Genomic DNA, 14,332 nt, shown 5'->3' with positions numbered 1-14,332 from the left:
TCAGAGACTCCCATTCGTCAGAGATGGGTATTACTAGCCAGAGCAAACTGGGGGATGGGGATGGGGATGGGGATGGGGGGGAAGCTGTTAGGAAGAAGGGGGGCATGGCGGAGGAGGAGCCCGGGGATTGGAAGCGTTCCAGCGGCCAATTACTAGACCACGCCCTCTTTTGCGTCACTTAGATAGACTCCGCCTCCCGTTCGTCACCCCTCCTCAGTTAAGGGGCGGGGAGACAACTAAGTATCTAGCGCCACTACGACGCTTGGGGATACTATTGGATAAGAGAAGAGTGGCGTAAGATGCATGCGTAGCTACTGCCAAGGACTAATCAGGTAACTCGGTCTTCGCTCCAAGGGAAGACGGAGCTAATGATACGTCACTGCGAACCAATAGGGAGAGGAGGACCGGGAAGCAGTTCCGGGGTCGGTGGAAGATGGCGTTGGGCGAGCGGACTTACTATCTGATCAAATTTATGAGGTGAGGAGCCCGCGCTAACTTGGTGGAGTCGTCCTCGGGGGTCCCGGGCTCTGGGGAGTTCTGCTCCTCGGGGGCCGCGGAGGGCTGTCTGATATTGGAACGGGGGCAGGGAACTTAACTGAGCATCAGCTTCGCTTCCGCTTGCTCTGAGCTTATTTTGTAGTTTCTTGTGGACTTCAATATGATAATTCAGTCGCTGCGAAGTCTTTGGTGACCATTTAATCCACCTCCCCCCTGCTAATAGAGGAAGATACTGAGACCCAGTGAGGGGAGTAGCTTCAGAGGCAGCAGGTGGCACAGTCAGACCCTGATTCTCATTCCAGAACTCTCTGCCCTGCACCTTAGAACAACCCCGGCCACGGCTTAATTGGCTCTCCCAGCTTCCTAAATGAATCTTTTGCATGCACTAGTTGACAGGTAGCTGCATGGCTTAATCCGTAAAGATTATACTCCCAGCTTCTCCTCTTTGGAATCTGGTTTGGTTTCCGTCCCTTCTTCCCCAGGTGTTGCACCCCGCTGACAATCCGTGCATTTTGTTCGCCTCCCAACCACGGCTTCATCTCCTTTTCTCACATCTTATTTTTCCTCTACCTTTGCCTCTAATAGAAGTAATCTTCTTAAGGGCGAGACTGTCTTTTTACCTTCATAGTTCCAAAGCTTAGCAGTGCACCCAGTAGGTGCTTGATAAATGCTTATTGACGTGTCCTTATCAAAATAGAGAACATGGATTGCATGTTGTGCAATAATGTCTGGACTGCAGTCATTATTAAATTATTATCCTTTTGCCCTTTAAGTATGTTTCTACTCTGCAATGTTTTCAAGAGATGCTTCCAAGTGTTATTTTCAGTAATCAATTCCTTAATTATATGCATTTCATTCTCATTAATGTGTGTCTGCATCTTAATGAATTAAAATCTTTCCAGGGATCCGTTTCCTTATGTGGCAAATAGTGCCACTGCATCCTGTTTCTCAGAGATGTATAGGTACTGTGTAGCACCATTAGGTAATGCTTGCAGGTGGGAGAGAGTGCTGTAAATTCATAGGATCATGGATCATAGATCATAAAAGAGCCTGAGGGAACCTTACAGATCATAGAGTCAACAAGTCCTCTAATTCCAAATGCAGCTTCCTCTCCACAGCCTGGTTATTTACATTAGGGCAGAATCCATTATATCATCACTGACCTTGAAATGGTCTAGTCTAATTCCTCATTTTAAAGACAAGTGAAACCCATTGAAGTTAACTGAGTTTAGTGCAATGTTATACAACTAGTACTGAGTATCTCTACTCAATGTAATTATAAAGCACTGTATAAATGAGTACTCTTGTCCATTGCTATTCTAAGAATTGACAACTTCCAAAACTAGTCTCAGATCCTTTACTCATTCTTTGTGATCTCATCTGCTCCCAAGGTTTCAATTAACCCTGCAAAAGACTCTCAAACATTTATCTCCAGTCCCACATTTTAAATTATCTTAAGTATTTCTTCTCCAGTATGTATTGCCAACATTTCACATTCCAAATTTAAAATTGAACTCAAAGATTCTTTCCAAAAATATGCTCTTCTTTATATTCATATTTCTTTTAGAGGTCTAAAGAGGCCCTTCTTTACAGGTTCTCAGACTTATACACTTGAAGTCATCATTGGTTCTTTCCTTTGCCCCATACACTTATACTCTGCTGTGGCATTTTTTCTTTAATCTGTCCTTTTTGAGTCACCACCTTCATTCAGACCCTCTACAGCTAGTGTCTGGAGCAATTTGAGAAAGACTATTTCCTTTGTAGCTCCCTAGGTGTTTTCATTTTTTTCTTGATTTTTTTGTAATTTAAAACAATGCTTTTTTTTTTTTTTGCCAGAAGATTCCATATTATGAAAAGGTAATATAACTACATAATTAGCTGTTTAATTTAACATGGGAACATTTTTAGTGAGATATATTAAAAAGTATCTTGACACTAATCCTACCCCACCCTCTATTTTATCTCTTTTGATGACTCTTGGAACCTTAAAATCTCCTGGTTCTCCAAATTCTCTGATTGCACCTTTTGTTTCTAATACTGGCCCCCACATTTTCATCATAGCCTCTTAAAGCAATTGTTCCCCTAACATATATCAGTAGTTCTCAATATTTGTAATGATTCTTTTCTCCCTATGTTTCCCTTAGCAATCTCTTATATTTGCATGGCTATATTTCCACTTCTCACTTGATTGTGTTCAAAACTATAAAATATCATTATTTATCCCATTGAATCTTACTTCTGTTCTTTTAAAAATCTAATTTCTTTCTTTACTTGTTCTGGCTCCATACCAGTACCATAGTACCAGTTTAACATTACCTACAATGTTCACTGTGTTCAGTGCTGAAGAAACAAAGTTTAGATAAATTGGTTCCTGCCTTGGAAGAATTTACATGCATGGATGATTTTAGAAAAGCCTAGAAAGACTTAGATGAATTGATGCTAAATGAACTGAGTAGAAGCAAGAGAACATTGTACAAAGCAGCATCAAGATTATGCAGTGATCATTTCTGATGAAGGTGGCTCTTTCCAACAATGGTAATTCAGGCCAATTCCAAAAGACTTGTGATGGAGCGAGCCAGCTTCATCCAGCTGCATCCAGTGAGAATTGTTGGCACTGAATGTGGATCACAACAAAGTTTTCTCCCCTTTTTTGTTGTTGTTTGCTTGTTTTTTGTTTTTTGTTTTCTCATTTTCTCCTTTTTGATCTGATGTTTCTTATGCAGCATGGAAATATTATAGAAGAATTGTACAGGTTTAACATCTGTTGTATTACTTGCTATCTAGGAAAGGGAGTGGGGAAGAGAGGATGAAAATTTTGGAACACAAGGTTTTGCAAGGATGAATGTTGAAAACTATTTTTGCATCTATTCTGAAAAAAGAAACTATTTAAAAAAGAATTTACTTGCCTTCTAGCAAAAGTAAAGCATATTCACAAAAACCTGTAGTGCAAAATAGCACAAGTGCATAAGAAATGTATCTGTTAAGGATTATGTGAGTGATGTATGAAACTTCAAAGATGTTTTTGACACTTCTGTACCTCTCATATCAAACTAATTATTTACAAGGCTTATCAGATCTACTACCTGTATCTCTTACATTCTGATCTTTTTGTGATCCTCTTTTACTGTCCACCAGAATTATTTCAAGAGTTTTTAAATAGATCTTCATTTTCTCATCTCCTAGCCATCCTTCGCACTGCTACCAAACTTATCCTCATGACATCTTTCTGCTCAAAGCCATTCAATGACTCCCTTACCTATAGAGTAAAGTTCATAGTATCATATGTTTAGAACTAGAAAAAAAAATCTTGGAGATAATCTAGTCCATCTCCCTTATTTCATAGGATGAGGAAACTAAGACCTGCAGAGGTCAAGTAATTTCCCACAGTCCTCCAAGGAGGAGTAAGTGACAAGAGACCAGATTTGAACCTTGCACTTCCATTATACTATTCTGCCTCACCTTCTAGTCTGCAATTCACACCTTTCCAGGTGTATCTTTTATTCCTGCCCTATAGATTCCACATACCTAAATTCAATTTAACAAACATTTTTAAAGTACTTATATATAGAAGATTTGGAGTTCCTCAACCCAGGATGCCCATCCTTCCCACACCAAACTCCCACTTGTTGAAGATTTATCATAGAATTTTTCTTCCTTCTTAATTCCAACTCATATCTAGGAAGCTTTCTGTAATCCCTTTCAGTCAGTATTGACAGTCTCTCTTCAGATCTCCATAACCCCTGATTTGTACTCATATATTTACATGTTATTTTGTATTGTAGTTATCTTATCCCACTACTAGACTATAAGTAAAATCCATTAAAGGAAGGATCATTTTATCCAAATTTTGTTTCTGTAGCAGTTAGCACAGTGCACACAGTAGATACTTAATGATTTTTGACTTTTGTAATACTCCTAATGGATTTTCCTGTTTCCCTTATCCTGTTAAACTCTTTTTGTCAATGCAAAAATGATCTTTCAAATTCACAGGTTGAACCAGATTGCTTCCATATTCAAAAATTTCTATTGTGCCTGCATTTCTTATAGGAAAAACTACAAAACTCCTTATTCTGACCTTTAAGGCCTCTCACCTTTCTAGCTACAGCCTGTCTATCCAAGCTTATTTCACTCTGCCCTGCTTCCTGTGTTATGAGTTCCAACCAAACTATAAGTTCCCCCCATTCCCCTCATTTCATCCTGCCTCCATTTATTACACAAACCATCCCTTATTGGAACACACTTATTTCACATTTTATTAAAATACTTCTCTATATTCAAGACTCAGGTACCATCTTATCTATGAAACCTTTCTTGATTTCTCCACACTGAAACAGTTCTTCCTTGCTCCAGTTAAATTCATGTGGGTGGGTATTATAAATGATTTGAAGTCAGGAACTGGTTTTCCCCTCTCACCCCCCAGTCTTTGTATTTCTAGCACTTGGCATAATACCTTGCACATATTAGGAACATAACAAATGTTTATTGAATTGAATTCTTAATTTCATCTTTTTTCCTTTCCAGACTTTTTAACTCCTTCCTCTTTCCTGGACTGATTATAAGCGGACTTTTATGTGTTTTTTTGATTTTTGTCCTTTGGTCAATCAGAGTAACACTACAGAAAAAGAAAAAATCAGTTTCAACATACAGATATAAAAAAAATCAGAGGGTGATTGCATTTTTTCATCCGTACTGCAATGCTGGCGGTGGAGGAGAGAGAGTTTTGTGGTGTGCCCTGCGAGCTCTGCAGAAAAAGTAGGTATGCATCTTTCTGAAGCAAATCTCAGCATTATCACCCTCCCCCCCACCATTAAAAATTATCTCCTTCCCTCCTCCCCCACCCAGAAATATCTCTCCTTCTCTGGTACTGTTGATGTTGGGAAAGGGACCCAGAAGTTGGGGTCATAGACTGGTGACGGGAGCTGTCTCAAAATGCTTGAACCCATTTCCTAGTCAAGAAGCAAAATTTTATTGTAATTGTGCCATGAACTGAGGAGTGGTCTATTCACTATTGTCTCAGGGATTTGATTTATGGGGCTATCCTGAGGCCGGAAGACTCCAAAGCTAGATTTAGGATTACTTATTTATTGTTAGCACAGAAGTAAGGGGACCTCAAAATCATTGCTGTTCCCCTAGAAGCTGTATTACAAATATCACCTACTCTCATTTTAGAATTTCCTTGGCCTACTTTCTCTAGAATTCTTCTCTTAGATACATACCCATTATCTTTCTCATACTTTTGAATTTCAAATGGTATTGCTGGAAAATATTACCATTTCCTGGTGTATTTGACTAGGATGATCATTATGTGCACTCCCAGAAGAGACCTGGTTAGTTTGGGACTCTATACTTAGGAGAGTCCCCACTTCCCTCTGATATGGAAATAAGACATCTAATTTCTTTGGAACTGCTCTGCCTTTTGTGGCCTTAGAATTGCCTGGGGACACCTCAAGATCACTTGACTTACCCTAGGACACCTGTGGTTCTGAAATGGTACTTGCTGCTATGCTAGGTCTTCCTGCCTCAGAGGCCATCTCTATTATGTAGGTGCACTTCATAGGTGATTATTACATTGTTGTGGTCTGGAGGTGAGTTGTAAAAAAGGTTGAATAATGAATATAAAATACCTACTCTAGAATCATCATCAACATGAATTAATTTAATCCATAACTACCCATAGGAAATGGATCATTTCTACCAAAAAAGTTACATTTATGAAGAAAGTTGTATGAAATTAGTATGTTTGATTTTTTTCTTTTAATCCTGTAAAAATCTATTTTAAAAAGAAGAAAGTGTTTCAAATATTGTTCAGTTGTTTTTGTGGAGAGGAAAATGCCTCTTCAGCCTCATTTGATTTTCAAAGTGTAGGCTTTGTTCAGGCAGCTTTTTGGTCCTCTCCTGCATCTGTCAGACCCACAGCCCTGGGCAGCAGGCCTCCTCCCTCCCCAGCCCCTGCCTTCTCTCCTAGGCCAGTGCCCACATCAGACTCTCCTCTTCCAGGACGGGGCTGACCAGGCCTTCCACCTTCCACATTCTAATAGGAATGTCAGTCAGCAAATGTATACCCAGTACTGCGCTAAGTGCTGGGGAGACACCTTGGAAAAGAGAAAGGGTCCTTGCCTTCCCTCAGGGAGCCTGCAGCCCAGCCTGGGAAGAAGAGCTCCAAAGGAGGCTGCTCTGAGCTAGAGCCTGGGTCTGAGCAGACCAGACTTTGAGCCAAAACCACTAAGTTGCTCTTTGGCTCAGCCCCATTTGGTCATTGTTTGGAGCTTGATTTGACTCAGATTGAATGTAAATAGCAGTCCTTTCTTCAGAAATCCTGAGTCTCTTCCCTCCCAGATTTTTTTTTGACTAGGTGAAAGAATTTTCTTTGCTTCAATCTCCTGTTGGCTTTAATCTCTGAATGGGTGTGGCCTCAGTCAAACTGGAGATCTGGTAAAGGCTGAGGTCTCCCATTGCATCCAAGACCATCTCCAATCTCCTGTTCTGTGTCTGGCCGCTGGGCCCAGATGGTTCTGGAGGGGAAAATGGGGCAGGTGACCTTGCCCAGGTCTCCCTCATCTAAATCCAACTCACCTGTATGTCAGGCATCACCCCCGATGTCCAGATCCTCTTGGAGAAGGAAGGACAAACAACAACAGAGTAGGGCCTGTCACTTTGTTGAGGTGTGAGAAATGAGGGTTGAGAGATCCTCTGACAGCAATGGGATTCCTTGGCCAGTCTGCAGGCTTTGCGAAAGAATTTGTAAACCCCAATGAATACAGGTTCAAGGTTTGTGGCAAGGATGGGTTTGTTACACTAAAAAAATAACTTTCTTAGTGGGCAAAATTCTGTTAGAATTTTTGCAAAAAGTCCCTGCACACAGCATTTTATATATTGCGTTTCTTTGGCCCAGAACCAGGAGCCAATCTCCAGATGAATTTAAGGGACTAATTTTCAACTATATAGAGAATAATGATTATGCCCCAAGTCAAGATCTCCAATTGAATTGAACGAGCTTACTTATCTGGGAGTTTCTCCTATGAACCAGAAGGTGAGCAGAAAAGTAAGATGCTAGGAGCAAAGTTCTCATCCTTGGAGTAAGAACAGTTAGGAAGATAAGTGAGAGTGAGAGAAAGGAGTACACAAATAATTTTACCCTTCTTTCTCCAAAGTGCTCACAGAAGTACTCTATAGTACCTGAGAAGTAAAAGTTGGATTATTTGTCCCTCTCAAGGCTAGGCAGGTTTGGGTGAGGTATGATCTCTTTTAGCAAGCATCTTGATACCTCCTGAGCCTTCTCAGTCCTTCAGGGAAAAGCTTCTACCTAACAATTAGTAAAGGTGCCAAGAAAGACCAAAAGCAACTGGAAACCAATCTTCCTCTGGATATGTGCCCCTTCTCTGAACAGGCTTCCGGAGAGGGGGAGGTTTAACAGTTAAAAGTAGGCTTAAGGGTGTTTGAAACCAGCCAGAAGGAGAAAGGGTTTGTTCCTGCGGGCTATAAGAAGGGGTATAAGACAGCAGGTAGCTGGGAGATCCAAAGGTGCCATAGTCAGGGATGAGTGGACAGCAGTTTTAGGTGGTTAGATTTACAACCCTATTCCCCTTGTCTAGAAGTGAATCTCCCTTCTGGTGTCCTTTACAAAGTATGACTGAAACCTTTCTGGGTTTATGGACATTTTTCCTACATGTTTAATAGGAGGGTTCTTTGTTATCAAAAGTCCCCTTTTTTGCCATAATGCCCCTTGAGCATGCAAAATGTGAAAAGCATATTTGGAGTCTGTATAGATGTTCACTCTCATTCCCTTCCCCAGTTCCAAAGCTCTGGGTTAGGGCGGTGAGTTTGGCTTTCTGGGCAGAAGACCCAGGGGGCAGTGGCTTAGCCTCCAAGATACTATTGAGAGTCACCACAGAATATCCTGCCTTTCTTTCCCCATTTTCAAGAAAACTCGACCTGTCTGTAAACCATTCACCATCTGGGTTGTCAAGGGGAATGTCCTTTAAGTCAGGGCGGTTGGAGTAGACAGAATCTAAAGCTTCCTCACAATTATGAATGAAGTTTCCTGACTTGAGTGTTGTCAGGGAAGCAAAGTGGCAGGATTGAAAGTGTGACACACTCAGAGAGTCAGGTCGGGAGTGTCTAGCAGGAGAGCCTGATATCTAATAAGCTGCCCACTAGTGAGTCACTGATGCCCTTTGGCTTCTAGAATGCTCTGAATTCAGTGGGGAGGTGAAAACCTCCAATGGCTGCCCCAAAGTGAGTTTTGAGGCTTCTTCAGTTAGAAGGGCCATGTCAACCACCTCTCTAAGGCAGGAGAGCCATTCTAGAGAAACCGGGGCCAGTTTCTTTGAGAAATAACAACTGAGCTGGGATCAAATCTAAGGGCCTGAGTTAAGACCCCCAGGGCCTGGCCCCATCTTTTCTCAAGCTTGACAGAGCAATCTCTTTTCTCCCAGATTTCAGAGGGAATGTGGGAGGGCTTTCAGAGCAGCACAAAAAGACCATCTGGAGGTCTGAGAATAGAAAATTGGGTCCCTAATTTTACCATTAAATCACACCCCAATAAGGGAGCAGCATAGGAGGGAATAAGAAGAAATAATTGTTTATTTACAGGTCACCAAACTGGCAGGATAGAGGGAAAATCTCCAAATAATTCTTAAGTTTCCCTTTAATTCCCATTTTATGGGGATTTATTTAATTTATATTTAGGGGCAAGTGACACCAGAGTGCCAGAGCATCAAGGAAGGAGAAGTCCCATAGCAAAAAGAAATTCAGTGATCTCACTGGCCATATCTGGATGTTAGGCTGTTGTGGTGGAGTGAAGGGGAGTTTGACCAAGCTCCAAATTCCTGCCGGAGGGCAGGGAGTGTAGGGGGAGGGGGACAGCTTGTCCCCTGTGGGCAGTCCTTCCTGGTTGCACTCAGGGCAAGGACTGGGAAGTTTCCTTGGCGGACACTTTTGGGTCAGATGGTCCTGGCCATCACACCTGAAGCATAAACCCCTATGTTTCCCAAAAATAGCAGCCAAAATATGGGACTGTTCTCCAATTCTCGCTTTAACTCTGCAGTCTTTTTCCTCTGCTGCAGTTTGCTCCCTATTATTAAAGACTCCAACAGCTGTTTCTGACAGCTGAATGGGAGAGATTTGAAGGCCCAAAGCTGGCTTTTGCAGCTTCCTCCATATATCTGGGTCAGATTTTTAAAAATTAACATCTCCCCAGGAAAGATCAAAGAGGGCATTGGCCTTGGACCCTTCAAAAAACTGGGTGGAGTCCTCAGAGTTTCTCCAGGAAGAGATTGAGATTTGACATTGAAAGAGACACCTCTACTCAGAGTGTCTCTCTCTGAGAATCTGCTGCTTCTCTCAGGGCAGAGGTAAGAAGAGGTGGCTAACTCAGTTTCCTGAAGAAGAGAAAAGAGGATCCCACTTCTTGTATCAGAGGGATTGCGGAGTGGGGGTTGGGAAGTCTCAGAATCTGGTTCAGGTGAGGGAGATAGTTAAAGAAATATTATCGGATATAAGGTCCTGTCTTTGGTTAGAGGTGGTTTTGAAAGGCATTCAGAGGGAGCCTGTGTCCCTAGGGGAGTGGAAAGAAGGTAGTTATTTAAAAAGTTAATATCTAATTTTGATTTCTCTCCATCGAATTTAAGCAGCTTTCTGCAGTGCTATTTTAATTTAAACTTTTAAGCTGAATTTGTCTCTGTTTAAGAAACAGCCTAAAGGAGAATCTTTAGAAATAGAGACAGAGGCAGATTGTCCCATTTTGCCACAAGTCTTAGATTTTCCTGGATTCTGTAGCACCTCATCCTCTCTCAGGCTTCCTAGAGAGGGAGATGACAGAGTTCCCTGGTTAAGGGGACTCTTGTCAGAAATGCAGGAATTCCCAGTCTGAGCATCCCCAGCCAGAGAATTCTGCTGAGCATGAAGCTCTAACAGCCCAATCTTACCAGGTGTTTGGCTGTCCCGGTTATAGAATAGACAACAACAAGAGAAGGCTTACCTCAGCCAGAATTTCAGGGATCCCCATATGGGCCACCAAATTTTGAGGTGTGAGAAATGAGGGTTGAGAGATCCCCTGACAGCAGTGGGATCCCCTGGCTGGTCCATAGACATTGTGAAAGAATTCACAAACCCCAATGAATACAGACTTGAGGTTTGTGGCAAGAATGGGTTTATTATACTAAGAAAACAGGTTTCTTAGTGGGCAAAATCCTGTTAGGACTTTTGCAAAAGGTCTGGGCACATAGCATTTGATATATTGGGTTTCTTTGGCCTAGGCAGGCAGAAGCCAATCTCCACATGAATTTGAGGGACTAATTTTCAACTCAAGTGAGGATAATGATTATGCCAAGATCTCCAATTGAATTGAATGAGATTACTTATCTGGGAGTTTCTCCTATGAACAGGAAAATTAATTTCACTTATTTCCAAAATATAATTATCAACAGCCACATCAAAAGTCACTATTGTAAAAGTAGCAAAAAATAATAATAATAATAGAAAGGAACAGTATGCTGAATATAAGATGAAATGTAATAGTGACATTCACCTATATTCAAAAATCCAGCCGTATAAGTATAGCATAAAGGTGGCAACAGTATAGATAAAAAGGACCAGGGTATTTTTGATGGACTACAAGGCCAATATAAGTTTTGTGTCAGCCAAAACATTAATACAATTTTTAGTTTGCAATAAGCAAAGTTGGTATGGGGAAGGTGTCCTGCTACAGTTCTGTTGTACTTTTCCCTGATCAGGCCACATATGAAATACTGTGTACAATGCAAGCTACACATTTTAGGGCAGACATAAACTAGTGCATGTGCAGATGAAGGCAATCTGGATGATGATGGAAATAGACAATGTCATATAAATATTGGTTAGAATAGAACATTTGGTAGGTGGAAGAAGAGGAGAGAGGCATGTGAACTTATTTTCTATCCTAAAGGCTATAGAAATAAGACTTATTCTGTTTTGGTCTAAAAGGCAAAGTTAGGAGAAATCTATGGAAGTTACAAGCAGATTTTAGCTGCAAGAGAGAAACAGAAAAAACTAAAAAATTATGAGTTTTGCTAAAGCAAATGAATTTCCTCAGGAGAAAATAGATTCTTTATTTCTAGAGGACTGGAAGCAGAGACTTGATGACCATTTGTCCATGTTGTAGAATGGATTCTCCTGCTTCAAATACAGGTGACACAAAACATCTAGGAACCTTTCCAACTCTTAAGGTTATGTGATTATATAATAATTCCATCTAATTGCATGACTTAGACCCTGAATAAAACTTTAAATGAAAGGTGTTTTTTAAAAAGTGAAAATTCTGTACTAAGTCTAGCACTTTGTATTAGTATTTGTTATTGACAAAGTGCTGTGCTTTAGAATATACAAAAAAAACAAACAAACCTATTCTCTAGTTTTAAAGGCTACATGGCCTATTTATGAATATCTAAAGTTGTTACATTAAGTGGTATTTACTCCCAAAAAATTAAGTGCTGTTAAAATTTGGATCAAAAAACATAGGCTAAAGGAAGAAACTAAATCAAGTCTACCAGTAATATTAGACAATTGATAAAACCCTGAAGACCATTTAAATAGCCTAAAAAAAAACCTATTAAGTAATTGAAAACAAAAAATTTCCTGTAATTTCCAGTTTTAAATTAAGTGATTTTTGTTTTGTTTTTTTTTTGTTTTTTTTTTTTAGGTATGATGAAGCAACTTATGTTGTTTATACTGGTGATAAAAATGTCACTGGTGAACAAATCCTAGATGAGGCTTTCAGAAGATTCAACATCAAATTAGAACATCCAGTGAAGTTTGTGTTTTTAAGAAAACGGTACCTTGTGGAAGCATCACTCTATCCTCACTTTACTCTGCTGGGCCAGACCGTCGGGTCCATTTTTCTTGGCTGGGAAGCTCTTAGGAAGTGCGTGCCTGATATTTACATTGACTCCATGGGTTATGCTTTTACATTGCCACTGTTTAAGTATTTAGGAGGCTGCAAAGTTGGATGTTATGTCCATTATCCCACCATCAGTATTGATATGCTCTCTGTTGTGAGAAATCAAAATGCTAGATTTAACAATGCAACCTTTATTACCCAAAATTATTTTCTCAGCAAAGTGAAGCTCATCTACTATTATTTATTTGCTTTGTTTTATGGATTGGTTGGATCTTGCAGTGATGTAGTCATGGTCAATTCTTCCTGGACTCTAAACCATATTCTGTCCCTCTGGAAGGTACAGAATTGTGATATTGTTTATCCCCCTTGTGATGTGAAAACATTTTTGGACATTCCATTACTTAAAGAAGAAGAGACACCCTCAGAAGTTATAGTGGTATCAATTGGCCAATTCAGGCCTGAAAAGAACCATTCTTTGCAGATCAGAGCCTTTGAGAAGTTGCTGGGAAAGATGACTCCAGATTATTCTTCTTCACTTAAACTTATCTTAATTGGAGGTTGTCGTAACATAGATGATGAAAAACGGGTAAATGAGCTTAAAAAGCTTTGTGAAGACCTAAAAGTTCAAGAAAATGTGGAGTTTCAAATCAATATTCCATTTGAAGAAGTCAAGTATTATTTGTCGAAAGCAACAATTGGCCTTCATACTATGTGGAATGAGCATTTTGGAATTGGTGAGTTTTGAACTTCAAAGACCTTTCTTGGTACCTTAATGACATTTTTAAAGTTCTAGTTAAAATAGATTGGAGCTTTGCTTTCACACACCCCTTAAGACCTCCCTAAAAAGATATGGCTCCTTACAATGAACTCTGGCTACATCACTTAATAAACCATCTCATTCCATGCTTTTGTTCTTAAATTTCCCTTTCTTGGAATGTTTTTCAACCTAAACCAGGAACTAAGGATATTTGACTTAGGAACTAAGAATACTTAATCTGTACCATTTCATGAATTTTGAGATAGACTTGCCTCATTCTGAATCCTGCTTCCTCTTTTAGTAGGGAGTACTACTTTATTTTCTATTTATATAGTACCTGTAACTGAATTTATGTCACAGAAACTGTTTTCCTAATCCATTTAGTACAATATTGATATTATACACCAAATAATCTTTGTTTTATATATCTAAGAAGAGTCCCATCAGAGATTCCTGAGAATAGGAATCGCTAAGCTGAAGCAAACCAAAACTCCTTTACTATTCCTAATACATAGTATGTCAATTTTTTTCTTTATTATCTCTATTTACTACTCTTATCTCTCTGCTGCTTTTTCTTTTTTTATACTATTTTTCTCTCAACAAACTTTTATTTTGCGTTTTTTCATTTCCTAATATTCTGCTATTTTTATTCATCCACCCTCCCTCCCCACAGTATAACATTAAAGAACAGTACTAGAAAGCATTTTTAAAAGCCTAAAATGTTTGTTTCGTCTTAATTTTTTAACATCTAGTTAGGCTATTTTTATGTCTGCGCAAATATCACTTTCTAAATTTGGAATACTGAATTCATAAATGGTCTCTAGTAACCTTTGTTTTAGTGGACACACATGGGAAATTATGATATAATGCCTTTGGTAATAATTTTTCTTGTTGATTCTTATGTATTCTATAGGGGTTGTGGAATGTATGGCTGCTGGGACAATAATTCTGGCTCACAATTCAGGAGGCCCAATGCTTGATATTGTTATACCTTATGAAGATAATATAACTGGATTCCTGGCAGAAAATGAAGAAGATTATGCTGAAAAGATGGCATATATCCTTTCTTTGTCTCCTGAAAAGAGGCTTCAAATAAGGGAGAATGCTCGTCAATCTGTAAGCAGATTTTCTGATGAAGAATTTGAAGTGTCATTCCTCTCAGTTATAGAGAAGTTGTTGTAATAAACGTATGATTAAATGCC

At 39.6% G+C, this 14,332-nt stretch overlaps 1 protein-coding gene across 1 annotated transcript; it reads left to right on the top strand.

Annotated features, from left to right (window-relative positions):
• Positions 1-359: 359 nt before the first annotated feature.
• ALG11 (ALG11 alpha-1,2-mannosyltransferase) lies at positions 360-14,332 on the top strand. Its single transcript, XM_051987383.1, has 4 exons — positions 360-477; positions 5,020-5,250; positions 12,176-13,107; positions 14,044-14,332. Exons 1-4 carry the CDS (start codon positions 434-436, stop codon positions 14,310-14,312), a joined length of 1,476 nt encoding a protein of 491 aa, XP_051843343.1. The 5' UTR covers positions 360-433; the 3' UTR covers positions 14,313-14,332.

Source organism: Antechinus flavipes, chromosome 3, assembly GCF_016432865.1.
Source record: "Antechinus flavipes isolate AdamAnt ecotype Samford, QLD, Australia chromosome 3, AdamAnt_v2, whole genome shotgun sequence".
Classification (NCBI taxonomy): domain Eukaryota; kingdom Metazoa; phylum Chordata; class Mammalia; order Dasyuromorphia; family Dasyuridae; genus Antechinus; species Antechinus flavipes.
This window is presented reverse-complemented; position numbering and strand designations above follow the sequence as displayed.

Coding starts and splice junctions, on each gene's coding strand:
- ALG11 (XM_051987383.1), top strand. CDS start 434: ATGGCGTTGGGCGAGCGGACTTACTATCTGATCAAATTTATGAG. Junction 478..5,019: donor TATCTGATCAAATTTATGAG/GTGAGGAGCCCG, acceptor TTTCCTTTCCAG/ACTTTTTAACTCCTTCCTCT. Junction 5,251..12,175: donor CTGCGAGCTCTGCAGAAAAA/GTAGGTATGCAT, acceptor TTTTTTTTTTAG/GTATGATGAAGCAACTTATG.